Genomic DNA, 18216 nt, shown 5'->3' with positions numbered 1-18216 from the left:
CTCGTGGGAACAGCTGAAGAAGACTGAGGGAGACAATGCTGAGGGGATTCTAAAATTTCATTTTAAATAAAGCTTTTCTATTTTTTTTTTTAATAGGCTTCCTGTTTGGAATGTCTTTTGTAAAGACAGTCTCTCATCGGCAGTGCAATATGCTTCAGGTGATGCTTGTGCCCTGGCCAGTGAGGATGAAAATGTCCAGGAAAAGGTATGCTGGATAAACCATGTTACTCATAAGAAATTACAATAATAAATGGTAAAATAAGATTCTTCATAGGGTCTTCTTGGATAGAATGTTTCACCACGTACTCACTTCTTGTTCTTTGTGTCATGATATCTTCCCAAGTTTTTATTTTCCTTTTTTTTGTTGTTGTTGTTGGGGGTTTTTTGGGTTTTGTTTTGGTTGGTTGGGTTGTTTTGTTTTTGTCTTGCTTTTGTTTGTTGGTTTTTTTTTTTTCATTTGGGGGCCAGATGTTAGACGTGAGCATCAGGAGAAGTGTGTGGTTCCACAATAAGAGGTGATGGGCTGGGTAGGTCTAGGCCACATTATGCCAGTTCCATCTGTGTTGTTTTAAAAACATTGTACAGATGTTTGTTATCTTAAAGAGAAGATTTACGATTAGTTGGTTTAAATCAGTATTTGTCACTTCGTATTCCTTCTGTTCAATAAAAATGGAGAAGGCTAAAATGTGTTTCTGGAAGGCATAATAAATAAGCTGTGGTCCCTTTCAGACTTACTTTACTCAACACTTCAGGTGCCTGACCATAAAAAATCCCTTTAAATACTGTAGATTTCTTAGGCATTTCACCAACTAGGATAGCTCTATATTTTGCCAGCTCATGCAGCCAAATAACACTCAGTCCTATTCTTCTGGCTGCATTAAAAAAAAAAAAGTTCTTCTTGAATTTAATGTCTAATGCAACAATACTGGAAACACTAAGTAAGCCTTGAGACTGGGATGGTGGATAATTTCCTACCCTGCAGCATTCTCCCTTTCATTCTGTTAATGTGGCTGCATTGTTCAGCAGATTTCTGAACTTAAACCCAAAGATGTGAAAACTAATGTTGGACTATTGTTTTCACTCATTAAAGAAAATCTCTAGGGTGGATGAGAAATCTTAAGCAAGTGTCTGTTACTCCTAATTAGACCGCTTGAGCTGTCCTGCTCCAGAGGAGCTGTTCTGCAGCCCTTGATCAGTTTGCTTAGATCAGTTGTCTCTTCCAGCCATTGGTGCTGTTCCATCTTAGGGACTGGGATGTGAGCTAATAATATTAGGGGGAAAACGTTGTCAGTTGTCTCTTAAGGTTTGTCAGCACACATTTGTAGTTCCTGCTCTTCAGTGGATGCCTTAATTCTCTCAATATCATGTGGTGTTGTATAGCAGCCCATTTTGAGTCTGAACACTGGCACTGGCAGTATTTGGCCACTGAGTTTTAGATGCCCTTAGAAAACAAAATGGGTGTAAATTTCTACCACATTTTTTTGCTGTATTTTAAAGTATTGCTCAAAACCAGCTTGTATATTTTGTAGTCACAACTTTAAAAAGTTGGAAGGGTGAGTGTAAATTCTTGCTAGTTTTAGACTGGTAAGTTTAAAACCATTTTCCCCTTAAGTGTTGATACTTTTTATCTTGTGAGTTCACTGCACTCAGTGGTGAGTTTCTACTTCTAGAAGAGAAGGTTGCTTTAAACGGTTCTGGCAGATTTGTGTAATTACTGTGGTTCTGCTGATAAGACTGCTACAACTGAAATGTGCCACGTGGTATTTTCTAATGCAAGTCTGATGCAAGTCAGCTTAGAATTTTCTTTTTCTCTTGGGCAGCAGGGAGATAGGGTAGGGTTTGTCAACATGTGAAGTCATAGCAGAATGAGGAACTTTCCTTAGCAAATGAACTGAAGACAACACTAAAATGTTTTTTTTTCAGGGAAGATTTAACTCCCTTGCAGTAGTCTTTGTGCAGATGAGATCTTAAACACAGCTGGGCAGTGGTTCTGAAGATTTAGGTAGCTTAGTTTGTCAATGTTTTGCTGGTGGAAGAGGTGCTGTTATTTGGTGTGTCCCAGAGGTGGCTGCTCTGGCTGAGCATGGAAGGCCTGTGACTGCAGTCTGACTGATGTTTTACCTTCAATATCCCAGGGGGAAGAGGCTGCTCCCAGCCCGGAGCCTGAGCATGCAGACTCCAGTACACGGAGTTACTCTATGGAGGAGCTGCTCAATGACTTGACAAACTCTGACCAGGCAAGGCTTTTGTTTCATTCACTGTCTTCAGTCTTCAAATGCTCATTGGATTTCAGTCTTTCATTTTGGTTATCTAAAGTTCATAGTAACCGTCTCTCACATTTCACCTGTACACTGGGTTGCTGTCAGACTCATGTTTCCAGTAAAAGAGAAAATGTGTGAGCTAACAGACCTTGTATTTCCCATGTGCATAAATAATGAGTAATTTAGTATTTGTAGGTACTGACTAAAAACTTTCCAAGATAAATTAAAATTGGATGTTGTAGGTATGGATGTCTATTTATAAATAAAAGATAAAAAGCCTTTTCTCTGAGGTCTTTTATGTAGATCAGATTTGGTGATTATAGCAGTCCATTTGAGCTTTGATGGTTCTCTGGTTCATGGCTTCTATCACTTTAATTTCCTTTGTTACAATGGGAAAAGGTTTGTATTTCAGCTCTGTGCCATTGATGCTGTTAAATCAGTGCTTGGTGTTAAATGTTACAAACCCACTTTTAGGATTATTTATTGGATCGCGTATTTTTGTTTTGTAGATTGCAAGACATCATACATAGAACATACTTCAGACTATTTATTTCATGGTTTGGGTATTTAAACCTGTTAAACCTTCCTGACTCCTTCATGTTTAGTGAGGTGACTTGGAATGGTAATGTGGCTATTGACAGGAGACTTTCATACAATAGTATTTCTTTTGGCTGCAGGAGTTAATCTGACCTGTTTCGGTGGTTAGATGCTCTTTCAGATTTACAAAGCCTTATTTTGAGTGTGCTTATGAAAACTGAAGACCTCGAATAAATGAGACTCAAGACTATTAAACACTCAAATGGGAAAAGTGATTTCTCTCTTTGTTCACTTACAGCATGGAATAGGCTTTAAATAATTTTGGACCTCCATTGGAGTGATGAAATGAAAAGCCTTCTCTAAAATGTAGTTCACCATGAAAACAGTAAATTTGATTGTAATGGAGCATGCGAATAGAACTGTTTCTTTGGTTGCTGCAATATTCAAGCTGCTTTTCTCGTGGCAGTCTCTATAGGAATACATCACTGAGGAAGCTGTTGCACAGGCCTGCTCCAACTGATATTTTTACATGATTATTGCAGATTACAGAAGAATATTGCAGCTATCACAGAATGCCACCTAGGTCTGGAAAGAAACAAAATGGATTTCTGACAGAAATCTGAACTGTTAGAAATCCATAGTAGTTGGTACTGTGTAAATGCATTTCTTACTCAGATGTTGAAAATTGTGTATTCACCCGGAATGTTTTTACAGACTACAGAAATAAGTGAAACAAGCCAGCCTGAAGTTGTGAGCTCACCTTCAGTAGATGTAAATGAAGCTTCCTCCAGCATAGTCCCAAGCACTGAAAACACTTCCAGTTCACCTACCTCAGAGATACCTCCGGTCTCACAGCCCAAGTAAGCTCTCGCCGTTTTGTTGTTTTGGTCTTTGAGAGAGTATCACTCACTCTGCTCTTGTTAAAATGTTTAGTAGGGATAAGATGGGATTGCCCTCCACCGTTGTTTTGCTGGTTTATGGTGTCAGTGCTAATGGAGTGTGCCACCATTTCCTCAGTGTGTGGATAAACGATTGTGTACTTGCAGGAGGTGCAATACTATTGCCATGAGCAGTTTCTAAGCTGCTGCTTTGAAAAAAAGCCAACGTGCTTAGATAATCTGTACTATAAAAGCCCTCGGGGTTTTACCATTAGGATTTCTGCCCTTCACAAATGTGCTTTCACATCTGTGTCAACAAGCATTGAGGCTGCTTCAGCAATGGCCTCTGTTTTCAGTTAAGGAAGAATTCTGCAGAACTTTTATCTCGGGACTCAAACACAGTCTCAAGTTCTGGTAATAAGAGACTTCCGACAAAACAGCAAATTCTTGTGTAAATGCGGTGAAGGCACTTTAGTTCTAGTGCTTAGTAGCATAATGAAGAGCTGCCTCTGCTGCAGGCAGCTTTCTGAAGTCCCGTACTTTGTTTTGTTTCCCTTTTCTTGTGGGATGTTGCGCTATTAAATGCGAACTGTATGGATTGGAAATTCATGTGCACATCTTCCGAGGATTTTCACCAAGTCCTGTTGGGCTTTTGATGTGTGCTAATGGAAGTAATCTTGTTCTGACTGCTGGTAAAGATGCTGATAAAGTATTTTATTAGCTAAAAATTGAACACATTGAAAATGAAGTAGACTTGTCTTTGGTTTGGGTTTTTTAAGGGTTCAGTTTTTCTGCTTTACCAAATTTCATTTCTTTACCATAGAAAAGGTATGGGGAGTTTGTTTGCTGGCTGATCTTGCCTAGTCTGCCAGGGCTAACACTTCAACACATTTTGGTACTTCATCAGTGTCTTTAATTGGAAGCCTTCCAAAATTTGCAGGTTTTATAAGACAGAACTGGAATGTAGCTTTAGCCTGTTCTTTTTTTAGCTTTTTTTGACTACTCCACTGATTTGTTTGTGTGATGTGTTGAGGTCAGGTACTAGAAGGAGACAGGATGTTATTTTCTTTGAAACATTCAGCTTGGTGTCTGGTAATTGTTGGAAATTGTCTGGCTGTCATAGCTGGAGAATACTGGAGTGGTGAACTCCAAAAACTTGAATGAAAATAGAAACTTGGTTTGGAGCTCCAGATGGATGAGTTCATGCTGGGGAGTGGTGTTGAGGCACCAGTGCCATTTGCAGGAGGAAAGGGCAGATCTGGTGTGGCAGAGAAGCATATTTATACATTAGTTCAGACTGCACTTCAGCTCTTAGTAGCCATAGGTGGTCTCTTACTGAACAGATTAATATGCAAACCAGCTGTGGTCCAGTTCCATACTGAAACAGGATCTTGAAAAAGTCACAGTTGCTTTTGTTATCTTCAGACATTTTTTACCTTTTTGCTGGTTTAGATGCTGATTCCTGACAGTGTAACAAAATCCAGCTCTCTCATTTCAGCAGAACCTCTTAGTCGAAATATTTTGTAAGGAATTTTATCCCAAACAAGTTTTACTTTGCAATGAGTCCTTTTTTAGAACAGCACTGAGTGTAACTTTTCTACCTTAGTCTAATCTGAGGAAAAATTGCTGAAAAATAATCTGAGCTCTTTCTGTCTGGAAGTAAGGAACCTGCTGTGCAAAGTGAGCTTAATAATGCATTTTAAAAATGAAGGCAAATCAAGGTACCCAAAGGAGAGGGAACACTACAGCTTTTAGACTCACCTTTGGCCAAAATTAGTTACTTGAGGCCAGTCAAGTACACCCTGAGAGCAAGGAATTTTTCAGTTCATTCTTGTCCCATATTTTATTCAGTTGATAATTATTCATAATGTCTCCTACCCAGTGAAATGGAGAATATGTGGAGCTTTTCAGTTTTGTGTAGTGGTCAGCCTTATTTATTCAGTGAAGAGTTGCATGCAGAGCCAAATGCTGTGCATCTCAGATGGAGGCATTTTGGGGCATACAGGGTAAATACTCCCTGTTGACAGCTAATAAAGTCTTGTATTCATGATGTTTGTTAGATTTTGCTGCATAGCAAGAAGTCTTAGAATACCTATGAGTTTTTTTGTTTTATACCACAGGAAATTTATCATATGAAAGGCACTAAATTTGTCTCCCTGGGTTGGTTGCAGCTGCTTCTGTTGATAATTGTAGCAGTCAGAGAACTGAAAAGATCCCCTTTTAAGTTGCTGACATGCTGTTTGTGTTTTGGCAGCTCTGTCATGATATTGGATTAACCTAGTTTGCTGCTTCCATTAAAGCAAGCTTATGTGGAAATTTAGAAGGCAGAGTAAAGCTTTTTCTTAGATCTGGCTTTAGCCTGGATCAGCGTGAAAGCCACCCCTGTGCTGGAGAGGAGAGGACAGTCAGAAGTTATCACTTGAAAGTTATTTTGTCCATCTTCTTCTCCCCACATATTCCATTATTCCCGAAGAGCAGATGGGAGGCTTTCTGTTTGGTTTGTGCCTCAGGATTTGTCTGATGAGGTGTGCTCAGCTTTCCTGGGAAAGAGGAGGTGAAGCGGTGGGCAGATGAGCTGGTTTGGGCTGTTGGTACAGCTTGGATAATGCTCTGCTGTGTTACCTGATTTTTACTGCACCAGCAAAAAAGAAGAAATAAATTAGTAGAAAGGAAGTCTTGCTGGCTCTACTTTTCTCCCCCTGTTCTCCTCTAGTTCTAACCAAGTTCTATTCTGACTGCTGCCTCTTGACGTGGGAAGGTGAGGAGCTTTTAGTGAGGGAACTCAGTCTTGCGTTTCCTTTGTTGAAAGGGAAAAGAAAATTGCTGGCAGCCAGGTAGTGCTGAAGATGTTGTTAGTTTGTAGTGATGCTGGGAAGATTTATCCTTTGTAGTGTTTAGTGAGATGGTAGAGTTCTGAGACATGAGAAACCTGTTTTGAGTTCCTTTCTGGGACAAACAGACTGGAAAAGGAAATTCTGTTCTTTCATGGGTATGGCTGAGAATGCAATTCCTCAGGTACAGCATGCTTCATGCTTCTTAATTGTTTCTGTGAGACTGTTGCTTTATTAAAACTTTCACGTATCTTTGTGGTTGATTGTCAGGGTTCCCTGTGTGATCAGAAGGCTAAAAAAAGCATGTTGTTTGTTTCCCTTCAGTGCAATAGAGAATTCCCGTGCTGATATCCCTGTAGTCAGCTCTAGTGAAGCTGAGCAGTCAGAACCTGACTGTGATATTGGTGGGACACTTGAGGCTGACCCTCACAGTGAGCCTTCCTCTTTTGTCAGTCCACCAGAGAGGTGAGTATCCAAGCAGGTTGTGTGTGACTCTGCGTACTTGAAAGGGAGTTGTTCTTTTCTGTGCTGGCTTTGCAACAAACATTTGCATGTGCTTGCTTATCTACATACTTGTGTGTGTGTGTGTGTGTAATGTTGGATGTGGCTGCCCATGTTACAGATCCTAATAACTCTAAACTTTCAGCCTTGCAGGCCAGCATATAGAGAACATATCATCTTCACATGGCAAGGGAAAGAAGACAAAATCTGAGTTTGAGTCCAAAGTTTCAGCAGCTGAAAAGGGGGCAGATGAGCAAAAATCTGCTCTTAATGCTTCAGAGAACTTAAAAAGGGAGGTAAGCAGTGCTGGCATCCCCTTGGTACACACAGGAGTAACGCCCTCTGTTTGGTTATTCCCACTGGTAAAATATGTGATGTGTTTTCATTCTGTCCCAGAAGTATCACTTGGCCCTTGTTACAGCGGGATATGTAACTAGCCAGGCCTTCTGTGCTTAACTGTATGACTTTTTCCATGCTCTAGTTGTGAGGTACTTCCTAAAGCTTGTGTTTTTCTAATAAGACTCTTTAAAATCAGAATGACCAAGGTCATGGCAATGCCATTTTTTGCTGGTTTAGGATCATGTTTGGACTGTCACTTGGCAACTACCTTTCAAATATTTTTTACAAAGTAGCCTCTACACTTGAAATGTCTACCAAAAAATGTTCACTCATCTGATGGTGTGCTGGAAATGTTTGTACAAAGGAGAAGTGAAGTCTTGGAATAATATACAGTTTAGTTGACAGGGTTTTTGCTTTGTCAGGCAAGTCCAAACCATTATTCCTGAGATACTTAAAAATGGTTCCTTTAATGTTTAATCATTTTGCTGTTTTTGAGATCTTCAGAAATTCCAGGGAACCTGTGGAATTCTGTCATGACAAGCATTGATGTTCAAAGATTTTTGCTACAGGGAAACATTTCTTCGTTAGGAAGAGGGAAAGCAAAAATTGGGAAGAAAATGCAGGTGTTGGAGAAGAAGGCCTACATTTTATTTAAAATGTATTAGCTTAGCCACAAAAATTGGCAGCATTTCAGTGAAATAATCTGTAATTCTGAGAGAAAATCATCACATGTGTTTTCTGGCTTATGGTCTTGCTTACATTGGCTCTAAGTTGTTAACATGGGTGCAAATGATGTGTCTGCCCTTGACTTGATCAGAGCATGCTTTGTTTTTTCAAGTTCATCTTTGTTTTTATTGTTGGTCCTGAAAAATATTCACGATCGGTGGTTCTTTCTTTTGCAGAAAGACTTTAGGAAGACAGGAGAAATTGACCCTACATCAGTAATAACTCCAAAGGACCCTGGAGACATTCCAACATTTGATGAATGGAAGAAGAAAGTCATGGAAGTGGAGAAAGAAAAGAGTAAGTTCAGGATTCATTAGTTTGGTCTAAATACAGACCACTGTCATCTCACACTAGAGCTGAATGGCAGCACTGTCTCAATTTGGAGTGCAGCCTGGAACTTCATTTTTCTGCTAGAACTACGTAATTAATAGCCTTCATTATATAAAAGCAGTGAGCAGAAGTTCCCTGACAGTGCAAATACTGCTTGTTTGTGTGGTTTGTTATAGTAGCAATATTTTCTTGTTCCTAGGTCAGTCAATGCACCCTTCTGCTGTTGGTGGGCAGCATTCCACTAAAAAGGTCCAGAAAAACAGGAATAACTATGCCTCTGTAGAGTGTGGTGCCAAAATTTTGGCAGCAAATCCAGAGGCAAAGGTAAGCATTTATTAATTATTAGTGTGCATTGTTTTCGTGTACTGTTATGCAACAAGTACCCTTTAAAACTGAACACTGGGTTGTGAAGTTGTTATTCTGTGTTTGGATTTATTGGGATTTTTGATTTATAAAAACAGGATATAAACAGTGATCAGTGCCTTTTTTTTTTAAGAGGGATTGCTGTAGAACTTGATATCTTTTTAAGTGAAATCAGAAAATGGGAGCAGAGTCTACTTCCTACAGAAGAACTGAACAGAGGTATATTAAAGAGCTCAGCACAGTAAATAATCCAAGATTGCCCCAAAGTATGGCATGCTGGGTCCTGGATAATTGTCTTGCTGAGAGTGTTGTGAAACTTGGTACTAGTCTACAAACCTGATTCCAAACTTACTGTTGGAAGGAGGGGAAAAATCCTCCATGCTGTTGGTATTTACCATGCAATTTAAAATAGTAATTTTTTTCTTTCTACAGAGCACTTCAGCTATTTTGATGGAAAACATGGACCTTTATATGCTCAATCCTTGCAGTACTAAAATCTGGTAGGTTCCTGAGGTTCATGTTTTGTGGCAGGAGTGATTGCACTTTTCCCTTGATGTGGGATTGACTTGACCTTGGTGTGTTGGCTCCTTGGAATGGGTGTGTGAGGAACTCTGGCAGAATTAGCACAAGATGGTTTATGATGTCTTCCACAGAAATCTAGCTCTGGTATTGAGAAGTAATATTAAGGTGATACTTATCTTAATATGTGTAAGTTTTGCATAATTGCTTATGGCAGATAAAGCACTTGATCTTTATTCAAATAAAGATTTTTGGTTTCTTTCCCCAGCTGTCAAATAATTGTAGGACAGGTGAACAGAATTTACCATACATTAATTGGTACTTCAGGTGTGATTTAAGTTATGTTTCCTATCCTTCGTTTTTAGTTCTGTGGCTTGATGCCTTTGAGTACAAGATGGATGAAGCTCTTATAGCTGTAGGTGCTACCTAGATTATTAAAGTAGATGTTCAGAAACACCACCAGTGATTCTTATGGTACAGCATTTTTGTAGTGTCCTTGTAGCCAGTGAAGGATGTGATAATGAGGTGAAGGGCTGAAGATTGTAACTGCAGAAGGAAAAGTCTTTTCTTAAAAAAAAAAATCTTCTTTTTGCCTTTAAGGTTTGTTGTTGAGCTCTGTGAGCCAGTGCAAGTAAAGCAGTTTGACATTGCAAATCATGAATTATTCTCTTCCACTCCTAAAGACTTTCTGGTGTCGATTAGTGACAGGTATGTTACCTAAATTCATCCTTCTGAATGAAAAAATGAAATAATTATTAGATGCAAGGCTTTATGAAGCATGATCTGTGTGTGCTTGTTATTATGCAAAGTGTAATGTAATGTGAAGTCACATGGGGTTTTTCTTTGTGTGTGTTGTCAGTTGCTAGCGGTTTTTTTCCTTTGCCACCTTAAAAATTAAAAGGAAAAAAAATTGTTGAGGAGCAGAATTTATAGAGTAGGTGGGTAGTAGATGGCAGATTATAAAAGTCCTTAATAAAATGCTACTGAGGTTGTGGGCTCTCCCCTCCCTAGTCATTCAGACCATTTTCTCATGGTTTGAGCTGTCTTCAGTGCTGAACTCTGTCCAAAACACCACAAATTATTCCAAAAGAAAAAGAGTAGTATACCACTGAGAAACTGGAAGGGGGTGAGAGTGCTCCAGGTTGGCCAGATGGCTGCTTGGAGGGTGGCTTTTCGATGATTTAGGCAGTGCTGTGCCCCCACCGCTTTCTGGAGCGAGCAGATAATTCTGGTCTGTGAGTGAGCAGACATTCAAAGGGCACCAGGAAAACTCCTTTTCTTCTTGGATGCCTAAAGCAGGTAGGGTTAGACCTTGAACACTTGTTCTGTTGTGCAGTTCCAGCTCTGCTTTCCTCAGTTTTCTACAGCCTGCTTACAGTAGTACAGTCTGTCAGGTGTTGTGTTCTTCGCTGTTCATCTGGGGGGGGCTTCATTGTGGACTGGCTGAATTTCAGGGGTTGGATAAGTCTAGGGGTTTGTCCTTCAAGGGCTTGCACACTGCTGAGGTTTTGGGTTGGGAGCATTGCTGCTGCCTTGCAGCAGGAAAGAACAAAATGTATTTCTGCTCTGGAAAGGCATTAGGAGAAACTTAGTGAAATACCTGTAAACAGTGAGTTCCTGCATTTCATCACCCGACTCCGTTGTTTCCTTTCTAGGTATCCAACAAACAAATGGATTAAATTAGGTACTTTCCATGCCAGAGATGAGAGGAATGTCCAGAGCTTTCCTCTGGATGAACAGATGTATGCAAAATATGTGAAGGTAACTCAGTACTGCAAAAGCATCCATGTTCCTCAGGGAAGGAGGGGTTTGCTGGGTTTCCTCTAACAGCATCCCAAGAAGTGTGTTATCAAAGCCTGCCTTACCATTAATTGCCCTTGGTTAATTAGTGGCCCCAGCTGGGATTGTCTGGTAATAAATCCTTGTCAGAGTCATGACCTTATTACCTTGCTCATTTTGGTAATTGAGGGGCTCTTGGGAAGCCCCTTGGGCCCAAGTGCATACTGATGCCTGAATTAAGGAAAATCTAGACAAAGTTCTGTTCTATTTGACTTAACCAGCTGTCCTCTGAATGGAAGATCGGAAGAATCTTGACCTATTTTGTTTCTTGCCTGTACCTGCCTTACATATATATATATATATACACACACATCTATCTATCTATTTAGATGTATACGTATATATAAACACATTGCATGCTCAGTCTCTGGAGCACGGATCAGAATATGCCTTGAAATTTTTGTACCATGTTGTGCTGTCCACTTCAGTGAATCTGAAAGTGTAAGTGGTGGCATCTTGGTTCTCATTAATAGACTCCAAGTGCAGTTTTGTAGTTATTCAATCATAACTCTGACTCAGGCGAATTATTTATGCTCACTGCTACTGGAGCATTGGCATAATACTGCCACCTTCAAAATAGTTTGCATTAGGCTATCTTTACTCAGGAGACTCAAAGGGAATAAAAGTCCATAAATAATTAATGTGGTACTTGAAATTTGATAAAAGCTTCTGTGAAAATACTGGGTTGTAGTGAAGGTTTAAATTCAAATAAAATACAGACCTTTTAGATCCTCCTCAGTGATGTATTATCTTCTAGTTATGGTATTGGCAAAAAAAAAAAAAAAAATTACTTTGTGCTCCTTTATTATGCTTTGTGGTTTTATGAACAAGTAGCTGTGAATGATAATTGTCTGACTTCTTTACCCAGAAATTCTGCATGAGTCACAGAATAGAGGTTTATTTTTAATTCTGTTTTCTGGCTGAATAATGCCTTAAGGTAGCTGCCATTGTCACTGAAGTTGCAGAATTCCTGTAGATGCTGCAGCACTTAATCCCTTGGTGGTTACAGTGCTCTGCCTTGAATATTACAGCATAGTAAACTGTCCAAAGGTTTGTTCTCATAATGTTTTCACTTCATAGAGCAAAAAGTAAGCAAGTTCTAAGTATGTCTGGTCTACAGAGTAAGTCCAAAATAGTTTCAAAAGTTAAATTTTTTGAAATGGCTTACTGAACTTGTATCAAAAACAGTGGGAATTTTTGTGAGCTTGTTTTGTGGGATTATTTGTTTAGGTCTCACTTGCAGATTATTCCAGTCCTTCAGTGCTAGTGTCTACAGAGTGGTTTAATAAATGCTTGAAAATTAATTCAGATTAAATAAATACCAGTGTGTAGTCAAGGTTGCGCTAGAAATACACAGATGTCCGAAGCTCCCGAGTCTGTCATCAGCTTACATCATCTATTTCTTGCACTTGTGCTGTAAATTGAAGTATTGTACACTGAGCCGAAGCAGCAGCAGTTCATACAGAGTGCATGCTACGTGGGTTTGTTTTTCCTTTTGAGTCACTTTCTGTAGCCTGTGTTCTTTAAGGGGGAAAAAATACACTTCTTCAGTGTTCTGTCTGCAGTCATGCCCTGAAAAATTGAATAACTTCAATTGCTTAATAAAACACTTATTGCATGTTACCTTCAATCTGCAAGGTACAAGGACTGAATGAAATCTTGCTACCCAAGGCAGATGAAGTTGTATTACAACTTAATCCTTCCCAGCTTGTCATCTTAGGCATTTATAGTACTGAATTAAACCCAGCAGGACTCTGTAGTTGCCTGTGGCATGTGTTCAGCCTTTGTACTGACATCTACTTTTTATTTTTTTTTTTTTCTCTCCTCTCCTCTCTCTCGCTTCAGATGTTCATCAAGTACATAAAGGTTAGCAACCTCTTCTTTTGGAGTGATGGATGCATGGGGCTGGGGGTGTTCTGCTGCGGCTCAGCTCTTTAAATGCATGGCAAGAATAAATCTGGGCTTTCCTGCTGTGGGCAATCTGCAACTCCCTGGAGTAAACAAAACTTACAATTTCAAGATTGAATGTTTATGTTAAGTAAACTTCTGGCTCTGTGGGTCCTTTGGAGTTTTATTTTAAGTACCTTTTATTCTTTAGGTGGAGTTGATATCGCACTTTGGATCAGAACATTTTTGTCCTTTAAGTCTGATAAGGTAATGCTTTGTGTTTTGCTTAGTCTTTCTACCTCCTTGCAGTGAGGATTAGTCTGTTTTTAGAATAGTTGGGCAACATCTCCAGTTTTCAATTGCAGTCACTTGTAAATATTGTGGATTGAAGTAGCTGCCTGACCTGCCTGCTGTGTAGTGTCTTTCACGCCTGTTTAAAGAAGCTTTGAATCTTATTTGCTTCTCCAGTATGTAAGGAATAGTTTATATTTGCAGGGGGAGGGGAGGAGGAAACAGGAGGCTTGAGCAGCTTTAGAGCAGGATGTGAGCATTTCAAGGCTGACCAAGCGAAACAGGGAACAAGTGGTGAGCTAAAAAGAGCAGGTGTGGTGGGTGCTCTTTGGAAGCTGCTGTGTTGTTTGGCACCACAGGTACATGCAGTCAGTTACGCTTGCAATAGCTAACTAGAAACACCTGTGAATTTGTAATTCGGAGAACCATCACCCTGTACTGCACCTAAAAAACCAGGTTTTGAACCTGGGAGGTCTCTAGTGTTAGAAGTCAAACCATGTTTTTAATTCACAAAAAACTGCTTTAAATTGGATTGATTTGATTTTGGCAGAGGAGGTCAAAGAGAATGTGGGATGCAAAGTGAGGTAGTTCTGAATAGATATACCTAAAACAAGTCAAAGGTGAAACTGAAGAGGAGGTGTAAGAGCTCATGGAAGGCCAGAGACGAGGAAGTCTAAGGTGTGAGTTTAAAAGGAAGAAAAGAGTCTTTGGAATTAGAATGAGAAACAGGATCTTGTTTCGGTTCTGTGTAGATACACCTTAGAGAAAATAAACATCCTTGCTGCTTGATCTTGCCTAACTGACTGCAACTACTGTGTCTAATTTACTTGCTACATAAAGGTAATACTGCTTATCAATTATGTCACATAATTCCTAATACTAGGTTTTATTTTATTTTAAACCACTGATTGTAGAGTATTTGGTACTAGCATGGTCGAAGAGTATGAGGAAATAGCTGATTCTCAGTATCAGTCTGAACGACAAGAGCTGTTTGATGAAGATTATGGTAAGCAAATACTTTGTGCACTTTTAGGCATTCAGACAGCTTTTGTGCTGGTCTTGTTGGCTCATCACTTCCTGCCTATGATGAAAGATTTGACTGTTAAATTTACTTGTTGACAGTGTTGCAGCATTTCTGGGCTTTTCCAGCAATTCTTTGTAGTTTTAAATGATGTGTTTAAATGTAGCTATGTAAAGGGTGGCTTTAAAATGATAGTAATAAGTCTCTCTTTCACTTGGCAGAATAGACAATTTCTTCACGTGCTGGCAGTAGGAAAGAATTACTAAAATAAAGTAGTTTTGTTCTTAGTGTCCATTTCAGTTCGTAATATCTAACCTCAGGCTTTCTGTAGTTTTATTTCCACACTGTCAAGTTAACATCACTGAATGACATGTTAAATATTGAGGTTTATATTCTTTGCCCATGACAGATTAAATTTGAATAGTCACAAGTTGTTCTTCTTTATACATAGATTATCTATTGGATTATAACACAGGAGAAGACAAATCTTCAAAAAATCTTCTTGGTTCTGCTACAAGTAAGTATGATTTATTAGAAAAAGTTATTCCTGTGCTTAAAACAAGATGTGCTTATTGAAAGCGGAATGACATTTTGTCGTGGAACATCTACGACTTTCATATTCTGCTGAAGCAATTTGTGATTCTGCTTTAGTTTCATAGGAATAATTAAAAATTTGGGGGATCGTTCTTGGTGTTCTAAAAATGAATTTTCAGTTTGTAAGGATATCTGTTTTGTGGAAACTTGTTTTCTGTACTTAAGGATCCTGAGTACTGAAAATCATGTAAAAGTTGCATAGGGCCATAACTGGCCAGTACTAAAGTGTTGTAGAACCTTAATAATGTGGAAGTTGGAAATCTGTGTTTAATTAAAATGCTTAACTTGCAAGTGGCAATATAAAGATTTACTTTGGACAACTTTAGGGGTAGAGAAGGATGGAGAATACTATTTGTGAGAAGGCTTTTTGTAAATACTATAACTTATGTTCTTCATAAGGGCTGTGTATTTTTTTAAGAGAATTAAATGTTCTTGACTGTCTCCTCACTTTTCCCATTGGAAAACCTCTGTGTGTAAGGTTTGTTTGGCTGAGAATCCTTGAATATTCACTTTTAATTGTATTCTTCACTCCTGAATTGTTCAGGATAGTATCACCTCCACACACCATTTCCTGTGGAGCTCTTGCACTGTACCATTCTTCCTTCTGTCACTGCTAATCAAGATTTGTTATCCTGGTGTAGATTTGCTCTCAGTTAATGCTGTTTGGAGTCAGGCTTTGCTTTCATCCTGTAGTGGATCAGAGCTACTTTTTCCTAGAACACTGTTGTCTCCTGAGAATAAGGTCCTGGCTAGGAATATTCACAGCTTAGAACAGTTTTCAAAAGGGAAATGGTGGAAAAGACAGTTTATTTCTAAATGTGCCTCTCACAGATGAGATAAAGCAGTAAATTCTTCCCTGACATTGCCTATCTCTTACTTGTGACTTCTAAGCTTTCTATCTTCCAGCTATCTTGGTGATGCATATTCACATGATCTGTCTGCAGGGGCAGTATTACAAGTTTATATTCACCGCCTGGAAAATGCAGTGACTTTCAATTAATTTTTTAGACTATTAAAGCTAAAATGAAAATATTTGAAAAACCTGTTGCTGATTGTGCTCAGCTGTCTCTCTAATGCACTCACAGAAACATTGTAGTGACCAGTTCTGGCTTGGTGGGTTTTGTTACTGAGACCTTTCCTCTCTGTCAGGATGCTCAGTGCTCCTCTTTTGGAAGGCATAGAGTTTGTGGGTATTGTTTTTTGGTGGGTTTTTTTAATACTTACGTAGGCAAACGTGATGGATTTCCATTTTCCATCTTAAATGTAGAGTGAGAAAGAGAGTCCTCTGAGGAGATGGAGGCTTCTCAGACATTTAATCTCAGAAGCATTCTGCACTCTTGCATGAGTCTGAACCTTTGGTGATGGCTCACTGTTCTCTCTCTCCTGCCATTCTCCCACATTGTAAAGTGTCCATACCAACTCTGTATTCTCCCCCATTTTCCCATTTTTTGTAAGAAACCCTCCATAGCTGAAGCTTAGCATCTTTTGACTATTGTGACTTTTCGCTTTATGCAAACCCAGATAAATTGACATAAATCAGGAATGCAGCTTCTGACATGCTCTGGAGGAAAGGCAGAACCTAAGTTTTGAGCACTTCTGGAGCCCAAGGAACTTGTCACTGCTACTAAAATGCCTTTCTAACCTGATGGGGCCTTGGCCGTGTGACATACACTGCTGTATGTTAGTGGGTGGGGGAGAAATGGGAAAAATCCAGCCAGCTTCTGTGTGCTAACAATATAGTGCTCTTTACCTGTTCCTCATCTTCTAAATGAGCCTGGCAGTTGTTTGTTGTCAGTATCAAGACCAAAGAGTAGCTGTGTTTAATATCTGTGCTGATGTAGAGCAGGCCCTCTTGGAATTTACTTCTGTGAGCTCAAAGGGGAGAGGAACTGTTCTACTTAACAGGTCCTTAAAATAAATATATATGTAAGCCAGATCTGTGGATGTTATGGGTACAGGTTTTCAAATACAGGTTCCTAGCTTATACACTTACCTTTAAAAGAAACAGCTGCCTCCAGTGTAATGGAATGAACAGATATTATGTCCTTATACTCTGATTCCTTTCAAGCAAGAGTTGCAAAATAGCAAATTTCTCAGTGCTGCTGATCTCTGGGCCCTCTTCGAGTGCCCTTGTTAAGTAGTTGTTGTCTCTTTTAGATGCTATCCTGAGTATGGTGAACATTGCTGCTAATATGCTTGGAGCCAAAACTGAAGACTCATCTGAAACTGAAGGTACTGTTGTTTTTTTAGATGAAAGGCATTCTGGAAAGTTTGCATTTCTTTGTTAAGGTTGTGGGGTTTTTTTTGGTGGTTTTTTTTTTTTTTTGTTTTGTTTTTTTTTTTTTTTTGTGAGGAGTTGGATGGTCTATGATGGTTTAAATGACATTTCCCACCTTTTGTGGCACACCTGATTACTGTCATAGAACCTAGTGACTGTGAAAAGTGGAACAAAGATGCTGAATTTGTTGAGAAGAAAACCCATGCAAAGATGACACACAGGCTTGTTCAGCTTTGTTTGGAGATCTTTACTCTCTGTGTTACCCAGCTGAAGTTGTAAAGTCCTAACTTGCTGCTTCTTTCTGAAAGTATTTTGCGACTGTCCACAACATCATACTCACAAACTGCCAGTAGCATTTCGTTCAGATAACTTTGGATGACATCTGTAGTTAATTTGGTAGCAAAGTTAATCATAAAAATCCCCACCAGTAATAAACCCAGACCTCAGAATTTGTTGAAAACAAAGGTGGTTCTTGAATTTCCACGTTCACACATTCTTCCTTCCTGCAGCTGGGAACAAAAGTGTATCTGAAAATGTCACTGCCACCCCTGCGACTTCAACAGCTGCACCAAGGCTGCCTGAACCAACACCTGTTCCTTCACCAGAGTAAGTGATTGCTCCTGGGATTTTTGTTATGTGCTCCAAGCAGGGACAAGCATGTGCCAGTCTGCAGTCCTCGGTAGTAGAATGCTCAGGTATGGCATGCAGACTTAAGCAAGGGACAAAGCAAGTATTTGGTAAAATCTGTAGTATGGTGATGGCACTAACCAGAGAAATGTAGTGTCTTAGTTACTGTCTATTACAGCTATTTCCATGGTGGTGTGTTTTGTTTTGACACAAAACTGGCTTAATAGTGGTCCAGATTTTGTGGTCTCCTGCAAGGGAGACTAATTAGGAATGTAAAATGTGTTGCTGAAACTTCAGTTAAATTACATTGACAAAATTCTGGTTTAGAAAATTATACTTTAGTAGACTGTCCTTGATGAAAAACTGTATGCAAATGTACAGAGTGAGCTTGAGA

At 39.3% G+C, this 18216-nt stretch overlaps 1 protein-coding gene across 4 annotated transcripts in view; it reads left to right on the top strand.

Annotated features, from left to right (window-relative positions):
- The window catches only part of SUCO (SUN domain containing ossification factor), a 37972-nt gene that overhangs the window by 11119 nt on the left and 8637 nt on the right, over nt 1-18216 (top strand). For 2 of the 4 annotated variants that reach the window (XM_040073076.1, XM_040073075.1), the window contains exons 2-17: nt 97-205; nt 2136-2237; nt 3513-3658; nt 6832-6972; nt 7154-7304; nt 8250-8370; nt 8603-8727; nt 9199-9266; nt 9886-9993; nt 10941-11046; nt 12970-12990; nt 13223-13278; nt 14217-14308; nt 14775-14840; nt 17075-17149; nt 17705-17801. In XM_040073076.1, the coding sequence (XP_039929010.1) occupies nt 97-205; nt 2136-2237; nt 3513-3658; nt 6832-6972; nt 7154-7304; nt 8250-8370; nt 8603-8727; nt 9199-9266; nt 9886-9993; nt 10941-11046; nt 12970-12990; nt 13223-13278; nt 14217-14308; nt 14775-14840; nt 17075-17149; nt 17705-17801 (1584 nt within the window). The remainder of the gene's footprint in view (nt 1-96; nt 206-2135; nt 2238-3512; nt 3659-6831; nt 6973-7153; nt 7305-8249; nt 8371-8602; nt 8728-9198; nt 9267-9885; nt 9994-10940; nt 11047-12969; nt 12991-13222; nt 13279-14216; nt 14309-14774; nt 14841-17074; nt 17150-17704; nt 17802-18216) is intronic. The other 2 variants (XM_040073078.1, XM_040073077.1) reach the window with 2 other exon arrangements.

This window comes from Hirundo rustica, chromosome 9 (assembly GCF_015227805.2).
Source record: "Hirundo rustica isolate bHirRus1 chromosome 9, bHirRus1.pri.v3, whole genome shotgun sequence".
In the NCBI taxonomy this organism is placed as follows: Eukaryota; Metazoa; Chordata; class Aves; order Passeriformes; family Hirundinidae; genus Hirundo; species Hirundo rustica.
This window is presented reverse-complemented; position numbering and strand designations above follow the sequence as displayed.